The following is an 18,512-nucleotide window of genomic DNA, read 5'->3' on the forward strand; positions in this document are numbered from 1 at the left end:
GTTCCAGGTCTGCTTGTGCAGACTTCTTACACCAGCCACAGCCATAAAACCGAACAACCAAGGAATTTTCCAGTTTGGGCTCCTTAGCCCTACTAGGCCACACTCAGCAACTCTTGAACTAGATGGAGATGTCCTTTTATCTCCCCTCACTGGTATGTGCTGCCTTTCACCCCTTTTCCCTCACACAAAGGACAGGAGGCAGCGAGTCCACCCCTCCTAGAAGAGACGCCAGCCGTAGGAACCGAACCCATCTCAGACACCAGCGTGGCAAAAGGGCACACTCTGATCTTCCCCAGCTGCTTTTGGTCCACACATCTCCAGTGGTTTGGCTCTTATCTAGCAACAACCCTACGAATGACACAGGTGCTGGGGGTGACTTGTTATTTTGCTGAGAAAAGGCAGAAGAGCAGCAGAGATACCGGCACAGATACAGAACTGTCCCGCCTTGGTCTCTTCTGGAAAGGCGCTTTCCTTGGGCTGGCAAATGCCAGCGACAGGCAGGAGAGCTGAGATAAGTGTCTATTTGATCTCCTTTCCCCATTTACCCTGGATTTTTCACTGCTTTATGTTCACAAAATGCCAAGGCAACTAATCAGTGCTCTGTGACCCCTGTTAATTGGGCTGTGTGAGAGAAAGGCAGCACTGGCAAGAGAAATCACACATACCTGTTACTTTGAACTGTCCTGTCATATTCCTGCTTGTAGGAGGCTCCAAGCACCCTTCTGTGAGCCAGGGCTGCTCTGTTTTCATCACCATCCCTGGGATCAGCAGGAGTGGCCTGTTGTGGTCCTGCCTCTAACACCTCAAAGTACAGGGAGGCAACAGAGAGGCATGTTGTTGCTTCTCCTTCTGTATGAGAAGGTGAAATTAATTTTGGGTGAAGGAAACACAGCCTGAAGGCACTGATGGCCCTTCTTTTACCGATGCCCAACTGCTCCTCACTGCCCTTATCTGCCTCGCCGTTGCTCCCCCTCACGCTCCCCACCACAATAGCAGGAAGAAGTGAGCAGATGCCCAGCATCCATCTCCCCATCCCGAGAGACCGGCAGCCTATTTGGCCAAGTAAGCCAGGGAAAGAAAGCAATTGATGTGAAGACGTAAAGCATTGGAGAAAAGAGGGTTTGGATTTGCCAAGCCTGGTGGATTATGCAGTTCTTGGAGGATGAGGAAGACACATATGGTTAACTAGATGCATGCTGGGTGCAGGGGCCTGCATGTGATTTGTAGGTAGGAGCAAGTGCTGTTTGTGTGGTTTTTTCGTTTGATTATGGGAAGGAAGAAATAGGAATATGGGCAGCTATGAAACCAGAGCAGCCAGAAATATCCCAAACAACAGCTGAAGGCATATGGTACTAAAGGAAGAGAAAGTCCTGGGGTCAAAGGGGATAAGCAGGAGAGTGCACACACTGCCCAGAGAGATTCAGAGAATATTAATGGGATTAAAATAAAACTTAAAATATTTGTCTTTCAGTGCTGGCTCAACCCTTCCTTCAAACTCAGTGAGTCTCTGCACAATCTCCATGAAGGGATGACTTGTGCTCTCAGTGCATGCAGGGGGGTTTAGGGCAGTGGTATGGACAGAGAAGCAAGAACTCCCTCCCCCACTACTGATGCTGCAATTTGAGTGAAAACTGGTAATGACAAATCAATGAGTTGGATAACCGGATTAAAAAGGGGGAAAAATCATTCTGCTGAAAGATCCTGAAACATCACTATGTTGAGCAAACAGTATTGTTACGCATATTTGTGAAAATATGAATTAATATAGCCATAGATGAACAGAAAGGATTGTTCACCTTGAATGAATACAAATAAGAGATAAATTGAGACAGTTTCAAAAATTGTCTTTTCCCTTATTTACATCTACATAAATACACTAAATTAGAGAGTGATTGTGCTATTTTCTGTGGGCACTGCTGGTTTTGACTCAGGGTTCACGCCAAAGGTGCTGCCCCCACAGGTACTCTGTACTTCAGTTTATTCAATTTTACCTTTAAGATATTACTTTGAAACCTTTAGGCAAAGGGTGCAATAACAAAGCAGTTGCATTCAGTGTGATGTACAGCCCATGAGATCAGCAAGGGTAGGTTTAAACTCCAAGAGGAAACCATCTTTATAATCAACCACTAACATGCATTTTCCTACCTTCCATCTCACTGAAACTTGCACCACAGCTCCAGCACAGAGGAAAGCAGATGATATTGCAGCTACTTTTTCTCTTCTTGCTTAAAAATAGAGACCTCAATTCATTGAGTTATGGTGGAAATTGTAAAATGTTGAGCATCTGGAGACATATAGGAACCTCCAGAAAACTCCTGGTAAGATGGTCTGTCAGATATCCCGCCTGTCTGAACGGAAAGAAGACCTGAGTGTCCCTCAAGCAGTAAGAGGCTTCTGCTTCTTTACTGGGGGTTGCACTGAGCAGTCCATCCGTCACAGAAGGGACAAGCCGCCTGTTCCCAAAAGGGTCAGCCACTCTTTTCCTTCCTTGAGGAATCAATCTGTTGAGCCAAGGGAGCCCGAGAGAGAGGCAATTTTAGTTACTAAAGCTTTACCCAGAAAGGGAGGCACAGCAAATGGTACCAGTATTGATGCCATCATATATTATGTCTGAGGTAGAAAAGACCAGGGAAAGAAGTTATCTCACCCTACCAGCTATGATAAATTAATAATAAAACTGAAAATGCCTACCATCACACCTGAGAAATTTTGCTGTCAAGCTGGCATGTGATTCTGCAAGAAGATAAAAGGGAGATATCTAAGTGTAGGTCATATCTTGCCATGTGATGACATTGATCTTGTCTGGGGAAGGGTCAGGGAAAATGGCTTTCATTAAGCAATGAATTCCCTGGCATGCTAGTGAATAGGGTGAGAGAGCTGAGGAGAGCTGGAGCCCAACACTTCCCCATCCAAGGAGATCTGTCACTGCAGCTAGACTGGGAACATGAATTTTTCCTTGAGAGTATGTTCAGATCAAGAGGTAAGAATCCCCCGAAATCCTGAAGTGCGGAATATTCTGTCATGTTCAAAATCAGAAAATGAATAATAGAGACCAGTGGTAAAGGCAGACTGGCAGGAGGCAGAAGAGAGGTCCTGAGTCTCAGAGCCAACACTGGGTTGTGCACTGAAGGCACTGGAGATACATTGGTACTAAAGGATGGGAAGATAATGGTGATGAGATGTCATGATGATCCGTACTGAAGTGGGTGGTACTGGTGCAGAGTAGGACAGCCAGCTGCAGGAAGAACACACTGACCTGCAGGGCACAGCTGGTCCTCTGGTGAAGCATAAGATCACCAAGAGAAGATTAGGCAACACTGATGCCAAACTGGAGATTTTACAGGCACATCATCAGGCTGGATATGGCACTTAGTGCCATGGTCTAGTAACCACGGCAGTAGTAGATCAAGAATTGGACTTGATGATCTCAGAGGTCCTTTCCAACCTGGCTGATTCTAAGATTCTATGACAGATTTAATGGTATCAGTAAATTATGTCACTTTTTAGATGCAACAGAAAAGCAAAGAACCTAGGTTCTCCTCAGAGCAGTAAATCCAAGACACACCAGTTCCTAGGGTCAGCTTTAGAGCTCAAGAAGCAATTCCTGGGCCTGGAAACAAAATCGTCTGACCCGGACATTTCTGAGGCAACTTAACAAAGGAAGGTACCTTTCCCCCCAGTAGATGGATAGGAGGCCAGATTTGATTTTTGTCAGCCTTATAAAGAAAAGTCAGTCAGACAAAGGCAGGAGGGTCCCTTGGCAGCATGAAATGCTGCTCCCTGATCAGTAGGTGAATCTCCTCCAGTCCCCACATGGATGGATGCCTCCCAGCACCCCTCAGGAATTCAGAGTGCTGCATTCTTCTCTGCCGATTTTCTTCCCGGAGGCTTATCACACTGAGGATGGGAATCACTTATAGGCATAACGATCCCACAGCCAGGACAGCGGCTTGGAGCCCGGGGGCTTCTGCATTGCTTCTGTGTGAAGTACCTTCGGCTTTGAATAACAAAAGGCAATCTCTTGAAGGATCAAAAAGGAGAACAAAAAGAACCAATGTTAGAACTATTTATTAACTAACCCAAGAAGAAGTTACAGGTTGTTTGATACAATAAAAAAGGAGAAAGATCTGAGTGCTCAGGAGAGAACAAGTACCTTGGAGGAAGCCATCTCCATCATTCCCGAGGGGGGAGATTTGGGTGACACTGGTGAGGGGTGAAAGGCCTGGCAAGATGCAGACAGCTGGGTATTGCTTTGAAGGGTTCTGCTAAGGGAGTCTTCAGTTTGTGCATGCTGGGCTACTGATCTGACCTGGAAAAGATGTGCGGGGAGGGATGATGATGATCACACAGACAAATGAAGTGTGAGAACGGCTGCTGCACTCCCTGCTCTTGCCACAGGCTGCTTCATGTGCCCACTTTTGACTCTTAATAGTTTAGTGTCCTATTCTGCGTGACCTTGACAACCAACCACACAGTGTATGCCCAACAAGAAGCGAGTCTGGACGTGATGAAATGAAGATCGAGGCATAGCAGTCTCTACCTCAGGAGGGATGAACACAGTCTTCTGGATGAATAAAGGAATGCATCTAGAGCCCAACTTTCACCTTGTGATTGAACAGCAAAGGCTTTTGTTTCTCTGTGATGGCATTTCGTTTCATTTCATCCATCAATTACCTTCACCTGCATCTAAACAGGCTTTGATATGTGCTTGCCAATTTTAATCCACATGCTTCTTTCTTTTCTACTGCTGTTATTTAAGGTGACTCTCCTTCTGAAGAGAAGCAGATCAACCCTTGGGAGTTGCAGCTGATTAACTTACAAAAGACCCAAATACATCTCCCATATTCTGAAAGACCAAATAGGAAAGGGGCTTACCGTGCTCAGCATTCAGACTGGAAGAGGATCATTACTTACTATTCATTCCTGGATCCTTGAAGAACAAGTGAAGCCAGCTTAATGCTGCATTGTTCATTCCTAGTGCCCATCAACAGAAAGCATGCTCCCAATTCATAGCCACAAGGAAAGACAACAGTATTGCTGTGGCATAAGCACTTCTGATTGTTCAGGGGCTGTAGAGAGGACCTTAGGGTATTACAGTGATGATGAGCACTGTGGGGAAGAAGCTAGAGTTATTGTCTTGATGATGATGGGGAAATAGGACACATGGTGTATTATAGCACAAATCCATATGAAACAAGCCCTTATGTGCCTTGCTGCTCATAGAAAAATACACTTAATGTCAGAGGAAAGAGTCTCTTGTGAGGCACAAAATATCTAGTGTGGGGTTGCCTTGAAGCAAATAAGCTTAGCAAATTCATTACTTAGCAGCAGCCCCACACATTACAAGTTTCTGGAGAACTTGGATAAAACCAAGTTTTTACAGATAAATAGGTCCTAAAGAAGTCCCCTTTGGGATTTGTTTCAGAAGAGGTCTTTCATCTTCTTTTCTCTAAAGTTTAAACCACTACACTGTTTGGGCCAGAAAGAAACTGAGGAAGAAGGATGGATGGTGAAATGGGAGAAAAAGTTAAAGCATAGGTGACTCAGAACAGAGGCTGAAATGACACACCAAATTATTGCAGTGGCCTAGCAGCTGGCCAGGAGCCATCCCAGCTGTTCACTGAGCCCACTGAGGCTAAAAGGCTCCAAAAAAACCAAACTTCAGAACTTCTCCAATATTAACCCTTGGACTAAAGATTGGTTTCTCAACTTGGCTGGGTGCTGGGAAGTGGTGTGCAAAACCAGCTGTGCTGGAGCAAAAATCCTGCACCAGTGTTTTGGAGCATCACTGTCTTGAAACGCAAGTCTCAGAAGTGAGGGCAAAGGTTTCGTATCAGGAGAATTTCCACATCCCATTCCCCTCTCTCCATAATCCTTTGTCTTCTCCCTTGAAAGTAGAAGATATTTTCACTTGCCTTCTCAGTTTCTTTTTTCATAATTGCTTTCTTCCTCCTCTCCAGAGTACTTGCTTTGCAACATCAAGAACTCATAAATACAGCTGTCCCTTTCATATTTCATGCTCTGACATTGGCACGATGACATCACTGCAATCTCTCCAAGACCCTTCACTGACTGCTCTTTGAAGTTTAGCCACCTATTCCTCCCTGTCAATGTTTTGCATAACTCCCTCTCCCCAGCAATCCAATGTGTTTGTCTCTCATCCATCTGCCCTGACAATAACAGCTTTTCCTCTTTTTCTTCCACCATTTTCAGCCCTTATTCTCCACCACATCTATGGAATAGCACTTCCAGAACACACTACCAACTTTTCTTCAAACTCTTCTTTAAAGATTCATTTTATCCATCTGAGAATCAAAGACATTTACTTAGCTTTAGTTATACTTGAGCTCTGTAATTTTATTCCACTGTGCTTCTCATTAATCTCTGAATGACCGTGTTATTTTACTGCTGTAATCTCATCCTTCCTTTCCCAACACCTGCCAGCTGCCTCATTTTCACTTTTTACCCTTTAAAAGGCTCACCTTGCATGGCTTGGCTATTATTATAATAAATATTAAAATTAGATTTAAGATGAGGAATGTAGGCACTTCATCTCCCTTGCCCCCTAATGGTGTCTGCTGTGCCAATGATACTGAGTTGATTCCAGAGGCCATCCACCAATATCTGTGATGTATGCAAGGCAGCACCTGTTAAAAGTCAGACTGTAAATAATGCTGATCTTGTTGATATTCACTTGGCATTCATGAATATGATTCTGAGTTAGTGAGGTGCTTTGTGGCTGGGCCATTGGAGCAGTTGTTATAATCAAGGTCACTGGCACAACTGCGAGAGCCGGCTGTTAAAGCTCCTTCCAAATGTGATGGGCACCAGGTCTGCTGTGACTGAGTTCAGGCTGCCTGCCCCACATCTTATGGCGTGGACTGAAGAGTTGAATTCATTCAGACTGTCTTAGTACCTTGGCTTAGCTATTCCCACAGCTCAGTTCACCACAGTATCCATGAGCTTGAAAACCTGGCACTGGTTTGCCGGCTGTTCCTGTTGACCTGCCACTTTATCCCCTAGCCCAGACCAACATACAGCAGTTCTTGAAGGACACAGCTCATGTGGTCACACGCAGAGGGTGATTTCAACATGTTAAGTGTTTTATTGAGGTCCCTTTTACCAAAACATGAGAGCTGGGGTAACCTCCAAAGTACTCTGTAAAGGCAGAATCCACTCAGAATAAAGGACAAGGAAGGGAAAAAGTGACAAAGCAGAAGGAAGAAGCAAAATACCCAGAGCTATTAAACACTGTCCTCAGAAAAGGGCATTGTGCCTCAATGGGTTAGATGATTTCAGATCATTTCTATTTCTTTCTGATGAAAGCTCAAATAAGTGATTACAGAACAAGCATTGGAAAATATGCAGAACAGTGGCAGTACTCTTGATTGGCAATTCAACAAGTAGGAAATATAGCTCTTTAGATGCTATACTGGGAGTATTTCTCAATGCCACCACTAAGGATATGAAAGAAATAATTAAGACAATTGTAGGGAAGGGAAGAGGAGTTAAGGAATATCATCTTATTATCCGTATTAGAATAAACCAGGTGCAAACTACAAGCCAAAGACTCCAGGGCTAGTTTACAGATCCCGAAAGAGCTTAAGGTGGGGTGTAAAACTGATGATCCACTTGGCAAGAAAAAAATTCCAATGCATTAGGAAAGAAATAACAAGAAAAGCAATAACTGAGGTTCCTAAGGAAGCAAATGCTGTCTGTTCTACCACAGAAGTCAGTTATAGAGTTTTCAGCTACAGTGATGGACCAACCTCCTGAGGTGTAAAAAAAAGAAAAGAATCTCAAGGAGCATAGAAAAAAAAAATCCAGAGATATTATTTTTCTTCCTCCTCATTTTCTGGCCTTTGTCTATGTTGAAAAAAAAAAAAAATGTTATAAGCAAAAACAACTAAGATGTTTTTTGAGGCACAATATCAACATACAAAATGCATCCCAATGAGAAATACAATAAAGTCGTTGAAACTTCTTATGCCATCACATTAGAAAAATGGCAAAAGTGCAATAACAGAGCAGTGAAGAATGAGCTTCACCCAAAGAAATGCTGAACAGCGGGAGCTCTTCTAGAATACTTTAGTTGAGTGTACACATCCATGTCACACCATCACTTCTTACTTAAAAACAGCTGCAGAAGGTTCCTGCTGCGGCTGCTGCTGTTAGCTGAAGCTCTGATCTTCCTGTCTTCATACAAGTCATCAAATCGCATTTCCTGCTGGAATTAAAGTAGCAGCCCCTGGGGAGTATGCAGCTACCCAATTTATATCAGAGAGAATCTGAAGCAAGCAACAGGACTTTTTCAAACTGCTTAATTTTTATTTATTTTTTTATAACCCCCAAAATCTGATAAGAGTTTTCTCCCTCTCTTCTTTCCAGGTTTTTGCATTTTGAAACAATTAAAAGAAAACACGGAGATTTTAAGACCTGTGCAAAAAAGCTAGAAGCAGGAAAAAGGTAAGGGCAATCTCAGAGGCATCAAACCAAACCATGCCTATAGCAGAGAACGATGCCTATTGCGTTGCTAGTAGCTAGATGGTACAGCTGGTATGTGGAAACTATGAAGGGCATTTATAAAACAACAAAAGCTGCAGATCATGACACAGAGGTATTTTGGCTCAGAGTGAAAAGAGGAGAGCAATGGGGAAACTGTCCTGGCCAAGTGCTCCAAGCACCCAGTGCCAGGCAAGGACAGCTACAGAGTCACTGCTAAAGATTCCAGAAGTCAGAAATACAGGCAACTGGTTTTTTTTGTTCTGTATTTCTACAGGATTTAACATGGCAAGAACCAGGTCAATGGAGTGTTCCTAACAGCTATGATAGGTTATGATAAATAAGAGTTTGGAGAAGATCCCATAGCATCCCATTAAGTAGTCTCTGTAGTTAAACACAGATATCCATAACTCAAAGAAAGTCTTACGTTACCAGACATTCAACACTCCTTAGCCATCAAGCAAGGTAAAAAACAGTCTCTCTCTCTCGTATGTGATTCTTCTTTTTTTCTTTTAAAAAGGCTGTCATAAAGAATATCAAAACCAAGGCAAAGCTGCTCTACTTCAAAACCAAGGAACATAGAACCCTACAAAAGTATTAATCTTTTTTTTTCAAAGAATGAAAAGCAAATCAAACTAGAGCATGTTAAACTGTGCGTTAGAAGGGCTCTCATTCACTTCCAAAATTACTTGAGAACACATTATAATTAGCAAAGGTATGTGACAGTTTTATACCCCTCTATGATGCATGATTAAAGCCAGGCAGCCCAGCTCTGCCACAAGTTCTGCACGCCATCAAAACAGATGTGACAAGAACTACAAGCTGCTCCCAGACAGACTGTGAGAAAGCATAGGCAGATAACATTTTGGCCATCAAAGATGTAAGACACAATACAAAACTAATTAAACCTCAAAACCCCTTGGAGAGGTAGGCAAACCATGTTTTATATGAGGTTACATGAAGCATCCTCTGCTTGAGCCCCAATGCTCCAGCCCAAGAACAAGGATGAGAACAAGCTCCTGCCTTTCTCTCTGAGGTGCAACAGGGAGTGAATTTTACAGCCTCGATATTAACAGCTCACAGCCTCAGCAGGAGGATGCAGAGCACAAATGACTGGAGAGATGCTGCAATAACGCCACTGTGATGATCTGTGAAACTGCTGATTTTTCCCACACAACACAGATACCTCCTGCCTGCAACAGAAAAGTATGGAGTCCTGGCCCACCATGAAGAGCCAACTCTAAACCCCACACAAATTCTGCTGAGTATTGTCAGTACTCAGCATTGTCCACTGAGTACTCAAAAATCAATTAGAGGCTAAACTCCTTACCACTAACTGGGGACAAACAGGCTACAGTAGGGAAGCTGTGCATCAGACAAGGCCAGTGCCTCTTGAACTGGGGTTAAAGATGTTGGAAATAAATGTGAAAAGTGTATCCAAGCCATCGTTTTTATTCTAACTTATCTACAGATTTAATGTTTAGACTATATCTTAATGCTTCTTCCTTCATGACTTGCCTCTGCATACAGCACCTTTCCCTCTGTTTCCAGATAGCCTCCCCCATTGCTTCCTCTGCAGTGCTTCAGAGCTCACCTCTCTAACATCCCAGTGGCTCTAGGCAGTTTTCCTGATCTACTCCTTCAGCCATTTCCACCACACTACTCCTGTCGTCCTCTTTTCTCGTTATACCCCTGCCCATGAGGTAGTTCCCTTCTACAGGAGGTGCTGCAGAAAGGGTGCAGCTGGTTTCTCCTCCAGGCACCTCACGCTTTCCTTAGCACAGCTGTTTGGGGGAGGTGTAAGTTCTCACAACTTCACTATGTGGCTTCACACTCCTCGGTTTCCTTGGGCACCTCTGGTACATGGATAGACACACAATAACACCCACACAGGTACCTGCCCATGCTGCTTGTGCACCCTGACCAGGCTGCACAAAGCCACAGCTCTTCCTTCTGAGACGGCATTGCCTCCTTGCAGATTTTGCATCTCAGAGTAAATCAAAGCTGGACCTACACGGGCACAATCTGGGACCTACACAAAATGCTGAGTAAACATTGTTGAGCCTTCATGTACATGTGTAACCTTCTCCAGACAGACAGACAACTCGCCAATGCCCAGCGACTCACCCATGACTCATCCCTGAATTCTCTGAGTTAAAACACTTGTGAAAGGGGAGGCAATTACACAGTGCGATTACTAAGTGAACAGTCTTAGATCTGGAGAGTTTAGAGAATATCACAGTGTGGAATTTATGAATTTCATAAAGGACAAATCTTCCACTGCTCACAAGGGTGAACTGGTTACGGTGGGGAAAAACACTTAAGCCCCTGCTTTCTGACGGTTTTGGTAAGAAGAAATAAACTTGTTGAATGTTTCTAGGCCAGATTATTTTGCTCTTTGGCTATTTTGATGAAGAAGATATACATGACTGCAGTCCCTTTACAATCAATCTTCTCATCACATCAGTTTAATTCGGAGGCAATAAATGCAGTACAGACACCTGGTTCACGTCCTGGTATTCACTGATGCTGAATGTCAACATGGAAATGCAAGAGAATTTTGTTTTTGTATATATACACTTGCCACTTACCTAACTATATAATCTTTGTTGAACATTATCAGTTAATTAGAAATAGAGCTTTCAATGCAAGCATCTATGGTTGTGCCTATGCACCACCCTAAGCCTCTCCACAACAGTGGGATCTTGGGGAGCAGGATTGCTTCAAAGCAACTGCATGTGTTGCCAAACTGTCTTCATCTCCACAATTATGCCTTGCTATTACATGATTCACAGAAGAACAAATAAAACACACTGCAACAAACCTTCGCTATCACTGGGAGCACATTTTGCTGTGTGAGTGGCGATTCCCTAAAGAATGATGTTCTACAGATGTCTCAGTTTGGGAGGTTACTTTAGTGGACACTAAGTGTCTCTGGATGTCAAAACTCCAAAAGAATATGCCAAATCGTTTTCCAACACCCCGCAACTGAAGTCATTCCACTACTCCTCTTATTTCTAAGAAAATAATCATAATTGCCCCTATGTAAAGCAATGGGATCTTCCATGCAAGTGAGGTGGCTGCAGAGCAGGAGTTTTATGCTATGCAATACATATAAATGCCAAAAATATATGTGATGATTTAAACACTTAGTGTGATATCACTAATTTGACCAAGCATAGTGCACAGTATAACAGCAGTTGTGGGTGTTCACTGTAGGCACTGATGCTGCCGCAGAGCATCAAACACAGTTGCATGGCATCTGAACAAAGAAGTTTGCTTAACGGGTCTGCACAATTAAAAGCCTACAACTCAACCCAAGAGAGCTGGAATTCCCTTCCACTCGGTGAAGCATCTGGCCTGATTGCTGGTGGCTGCTGATCACTGCCATGTCATCACTCTAAAGCCGTGAAACATCCCCGAGACCGTGTTAATTAGCTCCCCTTGCAAAGTGCTTAAGCCATAGAGTGGGTTACTCACGTGATGTCTCTGCGCTGGTAACAACCTTGAAGAAGGCAGGCGATCAGGTCGCTGATAAACTCCACATCATCCCTGTGAAGAGCAGCTTCCAGTTCCTATTGAGCAGAAAGGAGAGAGAAAAAAAAAAACAATCATCAAACTAATTCCTTAAAATTTACTGCGAGCTCATCAGGACCAGAAAGACCCGAGCAGCCTCACATACGTGTACAGCAGCAGAGTACACGCTAAGGAAGCCGACCTTCCCCATCATTAAAAATACTGCTTCTACTACCTCTCTTCATTGCAAGAGTTTATAGGAAGACCTTGAAAGGCTTTTACTGAATGTCAGTCTCCAGCCAGAAGACTAATGCTTTTGTCTGGATGCAGAAAAATAGGGTTCAGTGAGGTTGAGATACTACAGCCTAATAAGGAAGCCGTGATTTCTCCCATGTTCAGCTGATGGGCAGGAATCAACAGTTTCATTCTCCTGGTTTGCTTCCACTCACTGACACCGGTGAGTTCATTTAAAAAGTGTGCTCAGAAAGTGTGGCCCTAAAAGCCACTTACACAGAGAAGCAGCAGTTACAGATGGATTGCCAGAAATGGCTGAAAGCTAGCAAGCAAATGGCTCAAAGAAAAGCAAGCATTTTGATTCTTTAACTTAATTCTCTTTGGGTTACTTTTTTTCATAGTAGGAGAGAAAGAAAGGATGGAGGGATGTCAGACCTCATGACCCAAAGCCTCAACTCTTGATGAAGAGTATCATGGCTTATTTCAGAACAATGGAGTTCAAATCAAGATGCAATGCAGAAACTGATTAATTACAGTTTTATTTGTATGCCAGAAAGTCATTCACAGTAAGTAAAATCCACTTTCTATAAGACTTATCATCAGTAGCATACAGCACTTAACAAGATTTAATATGGATAAACAACATAGGCATAAGAAGCCATTCTTTTTGGGTTTCAGAGTAAATAATGGATTGAATACAAATTTCTACTTGAATGTTACTCAACAGACTGTTACACAAATGGCTAAGCTAATGGCTACGGAATAAAGGTTAATGGCCAGAGAATAAAGGATAAACGTTTTGGCACTTACCCAATAAAGAAGAGAAAGTGCTTTTTTATTAGACCGCAGTAACTGCAGTAATAAAATTATTGATAACAGATTGCAGATTAAACGCCGCTTGTAGTTTTTTATTGGAAATGTATTAATGGCATATTTTCATTATCAACACTGCCCTTATTTACCTCTTGTGCAAGACCTGAAGTGCTTCACGAGCGGAAGCCTGACACCTGCCCCGTGAAGAATGTACTAAACACAGCTATTATGTGTGGAAACTCGAGGCAAGGAAAGGGCAGTGGGCAGGCAAAGCCTGACACAGCATCCCTGCCACAGGGCCGGGGAAAGTCCCAGGAATGTCTCTTCTGGCCTCTAGATGCTTAATGACAAGTTAATACAAAAACTGCAGTTGCTGCTTGCCATCCCTTGGAGAGAGTGATATTACTGTTGCATAAATAGTAATCACACTATATAAATAGTAATTACAGAGCAAATTCACTTAGAATCATAGAATATCCCGAGCTGGAAGGGACATGCAAGGATTGAGTCCAGCTCCTGGCCCTGGCTCTACTTACCACTTGGTAAGTGGTTAGTATTTTAGAGGTGTTGACTTACTTTACTTGTAAAATACTTTAGTGGACATCTGCCTTCTATAAATATACCGGGGGGGAGAGGGGGGAGAATGGAGGACCTAAAGTATGTGATATGCTAAAATATCCCAGGTGTGTTACCACAGTACCACAATAAACTTGCAACTTGTGGAAAACGACATATTAGAACCCAGAACAAAGGGCAGGGGAAAGTAAGTCTCCAGGATGTTCTCCCTGCTCGGTTCAGCCTCTCCCTCATCCACGTTACACTTGTGCATTAAAGCTGTCAGTCAGCAGTCTGCCTCTGCTAGGATGTGACAGCCTTTTGTATGAAGGAATATTTAAACTGCTTCCCGTGAGCCTTTTCAGCCTGCTGTTTGACTAACACTCCTTAAGCAGTGGCCACAACTGGCTCAGATAGCCCTATCTGCAGCCATTGTTTTCCAGGCCCGGGAGTGACCTTTACATTTTTTGAGTTGGTGGGTCATCCCAGGAGCCAGGGGACATTCCTGGGGCACTGGGCAAGGTGCAGTCTCCTGGGCAGGGACTAAAACACCTGGCTGGGTAGTTTCCCCCCTCTCTTGCTGCCTCCTTTCTCCCAGACGGGTGCTCTTTGTCCTTGTCTTCACAGCGGCTTCAGCACCAATTTGGGGACCTGACACAGCTGCTGAGAGATCTCACAGCTGCTGGCTGACAGGGGCACTGGGCACACAGACCAACATGGCCTGGGTGCAGTCCTGGTGCCACACTGGGTTACAGGGCTCTGGCACAAGCCAGGATTAATCAGCACACACATAGCATGGGGGTAATGAGGGTCCATTCTTAGCAGGTGTGAGGCTGGTCAGCACCTCTGTGGAAAGACTCCCCACTGCACTTGCCAATGCCATGGGTGCTGGAGCCCATCCTTGTTAGTCCTCTGGTCCCTACCAACAGGAACACCCACTGCCAGCAGCTTATGGTACAGGCACAATCCAAGTATAACCATGATTAGTGGTCTTGGAAAAAAGATACTGACGTTGTCCTGTACTGTTTCTGCCTACATTTTTTCTATCACTGCTTGAGATAGGATAAAAGCAGTGAGAGGAACTTTAATTTCTCAAGGCTGCGTCCATTGGCCCTGTTTAACTGAATGTCATGATTTTCTATCCCATTGGATTCTCCAGCTTCCTGTCCCCAGATACCTAATCCTGGACTTCCTCCACACACTCAGGGTGCTGTGGGAATGACAGGGACACCAGGAAGATGTGATGCAAATTTTAAAATCTCAGGTCCGCAAACAAAGAGTTAGCATCCTCTCAGGTTTTCACCTAACACTTTGGCCCACGTTTTGCAAGGGGAGGAATAAACTTTGTTTTTCCAGTCCTCCCCTCCAACAAGGGACAGCCAGCAAAGCAGCACGGTCCTGAAGTGGCACATCTGAGCAGGCCAAAGTGATGCCAGGTACCCTCAGGAGAAAGCAGCCACCAAACCCCCACCCCTGGTCCTGAGGGCAAACCCTGCCCCAGTCACCCATCCCCACACTCCTCCAGCCTGGCCAGGGCGAGCGGCTGGGCTTCCTCCCCACCACCATCCTCCCCACGCCTCCAATCCTTTTGTTTTTCCCCTTTTCTCTTTGAGCACTGAGCTGTGAGCACAGAAATCTGAACCTTGCCAAAACGCTTTGGGGACAGCACAGAAAGGAAACAGAAGAGGCAGCAAATCAGCAGAGGAAGGGGGGGACACATATCTCCTCCTCCTCTAGCTGGAGAGAGCAACAGACAGGAGAAAAGCAGGATTCTCCCCCTCTCCAGCTGGCGTCACACCTCATTAGGGAAAAGCCTGTTTAACGTCTTTCCCTCCCCCCAGCCCGGTACTAAATCCCCCCTGAGTCAGGCAAGGACTGTCGGGAAGAAGCAGCCGCCAGAGCAAGGCTGGGAGCAAGGGTGACCACCTCTCCCAGGAGGAGCACTGGCCCAGTGCAGGGTTAGCTGGGGCGGGTGAGAGGGCACCAACCTATCCCTCCCCACTCCCTGGGAAAATAGCTGGCAGGGGTGGGCTGGAACAGAAGGGCCCGCTGCCCCGTGCCTGCTGCCTGCCCTACACCATACCCTGGCAGGTATGGTTAACCCCACTGGCTGGGTCTGAAACAAATGTGGCTCCCCCAGAGCTGCTGTGAGCATGGATTCAACTCCAACATCACCCGCATTTTGTGGCAATCACTACTTCAGTCGTGCCCTTGACAGCACAGAAGTGCTGTGGCTTCTGGACATGTGGTGACCCAATCCCCACACCCCATTAAGTATATGCCTTTTTGGTATCTGCCCTGATTTTTGAGAGGAAGGACAGTCAACTTTCTGGATAAAAGTCCACAAATGAGTCCACAGCAGTGACACCACTAACTGTCACTAACCCAGTGCAGAGGTGATGGGGGTGGGGGGCTGCTGCACACACAGAAGCCGTCCAGCTTCCAGCTCCTGCCAAGCTGTTTGCTCAGGGGGCAGCCTCATGAAGTTTGGAGCCTTCATTTCAGAAGACAGGCTCCTCCCCAGTGTGAGCAGGCTATGTGCTGAGGTAAAGGACTACAATTTAAAGGCTTCCTCTGTGCTGGAGCTGAATCATCTATAACCGAATCTGATGGACATAACCAGTTTAAGCACAGCTAAGCCTTGTCCAAGTTAGCCATCAGTTTAAAAACCCCAATCCCTTCATCTCTATTTCCATACCGCTGCCGTTATCAGCTTTCCATTGCAATGCTCCCAAGTGACTCAATGGGCTTTTGCAGAGGCTTTAGGAGATCACGGAGAGCCACCACCCGGACGTGCTGAGCCAATCCCAGCCCATGCGCTGAAATTTCAGCACAGGCTCTGAGTTGAGTCAGAATGTTCTTTTCCCCTCACAGATAATTAGTGACAACAAGTACCTGGGCAAAAGTTTGGCAAACCCATGCCAAAGAGTACCAGGATTGGGCAGGAAGATGGGAAGTCAACTGCAGGTCTGAAATGCTTCCAAAAAGCACTATTTATCCCCATCAGTATGAAGCCACTGTGCGTGCTCCCCGTCCCTGGCAAGGAGCTCCTGCTGCCCTCCCCACCAAGGAGCCAGTTGTCCCAGGGGGATGCAGAGACTTGGGGAGGGGCCACTGCTCCTCCCAACACATCCCAGAGAGCAAAGCATAGCAACCTCCTTTTGGCCACAGAACACACCCAGCCACCAATTCACCCAAAGCAGCATCAGAAGGCTGTTGCAATGAATAGCAATGTCCTGCTGGACATGAACCTGGAGCTGAGGGGATGGGACCCAGCTACACCATGAGCCAGTTCCTCTGCCAATCCCCACAACTCAGTTTGTTGGTCTGTCAGTGTGCTCAGCCCCTAGGACATACTCAGCATGCCTGAGAAACACAAGCCCCCACCCAGCAGCCAGCATGCTGCCTGCAGCCCAGTGCCACATTCTTCCTGCTTGGGATTCCTGCCATCATATACAAATAGTTTTCAAAATATGAAACCTACTGAGAGTGCTGTGCTCTGCATGACAAGCCAGGAGGGCATTAGGGCTGTCTCTGTGAGCATGAATGGCGGTGGGTTTAGCTGGCTGCCATAAAGCCAGAAAGAAGTTATGACTCCTGGTCCTGATGGAGTCTTCCAGCCATGTTATCTTAATTTTAAGCAGCTAGACAGAAACACTACCTGTTATCCAAGTCGGCAGCTGGATGGACCTCTCTCATCTTCCCCACAGTCCTGCAGGAGCCTGAACACTGCCCACTCTCCCTGTGATGCTCCAGGGCTTTATGGCTTCCTGAGCTAAAAGGACTTCCAACTTCTTCACTCTGTCTTTCCACTGCAAGGAAAGTGGGTGCTGAACCTGTTCCTGGCAGTGGGGAGCAAGTCAGCAGCTGTCTTTAAAGAAACATCATCATCTTCACCTCACCCTCTGGGGACCAAGAGCTCAGGGGGAGCCAGGCTGGCCTTCTACAATAGCTTTGGGGTGTGAGGCAAAGAGATTTGGTGACATTCGTCACTGGAGTGGTCCCAGCTGTTCTCTGAGCCTCCAGTCTGGTGTGTGTGTGAGGGCAAGGGATGAAGGGCAAACACATGAGGAGGGAGAAAATCTATCCTGTCAGAAGGGGACTATCATTTGGGTAGGGGGACAAAGCAGAAGCAGCAAAGGTATTCCCTTTTTCCATTTCTTCAGGTTCCCCCTTAAAGTCTGTCAGTGCCTTCTGAGATCTCTACCTCCCTGAACTTTCTGAGAGCAGACTTTGAAGGCTACTTCAAGCACGTTGTAAATAGGAGCACAATGTTACTCCAGGGCTGAGCAGAGGTGTGAGATGGCAGCTTTGTATGAGGGAGATTGGTCATAAACAGAAAGCCAGGGAGAATTTGTCGTACTGCCTCCACATTACGGCTGTTTGCAAAGAACAAATCCCACGTGCTCCCCGCTGGTGCCAGCAGCGCAACGGGTAACGTCAGCCATCCTCTCCTCCAGCAGCTCCCTTCAGCTACAAAAGGGGATGCAACAAACATTGGTTCAGCCTAAGGAGGTTTGAAAATGCAAACTCTTTGCAATGCTGATGGACATTTTGGTCAGGATAGAATTCTCCAGGCTTGGTTTATAGGCACACTCATATTTTGTCCTCCTTTAGCCTCTGTCAGGATGCTTAAAACTCCAAGACCACTGTGCTCTCTATCTACTTGCCAGAACAGTTGTGGCTTCTTGTTTTCCACCCACGTTAACCTGCTGCCTGATCTCTCCCTTGGGACGGGGACCCTCTCCTATTTGCACAGCACGCAGCTGCTTGCCCTCCAACTGGAATTTTTCACTGCTGTGTAATACAAACAAATACGAGTAGCTCACGCTGGGCGGCTAAACTGTACTGAAAAGAGATTTCAGACCGATCAATCCAGTTCCCTCATGCCC

The 18,512-nt window shown here is 45.5% G+C and overlaps 1 protein-coding gene across 3 annotated transcripts in view; it reads right to left on the bottom strand.

The window, feature by feature from the left end:
- Positions 1–18,512, bottom strand: part of LOC113990847 (cat eye syndrome critical region protein 2) — a 94,305-nt gene that overhangs the window by 32,474 nt on the left and 43,319 nt on the right. For all 3 annotated transcript variants that reach the window (XM_039383243.1, XM_027726660.2, XM_039383242.1), the window contains exon 2: positions 11,983–12,077. In XM_039383243.1, the coding sequence (XP_039239177.1) occupies positions 11,983–12,077 (95 nt within the window). The remainder of the gene's footprint in view (positions 1–11,982; positions 12,078–18,512) is intronic.

The sequence above is a fragment of the Pipra filicauda genome, unplaced genomic scaffold (assembly GCF_003945595.2).
Source record: "Pipra filicauda isolate LSUMZ 115617 unplaced genomic scaffold, ASM394559v2 scaffold2_size9829703_pilon, whole genome shotgun sequence".
Classification (NCBI taxonomy): Eukaryota; Metazoa; Chordata; class Aves; order Passeriformes; family Pipridae; genus Pipra; species Pipra filicauda.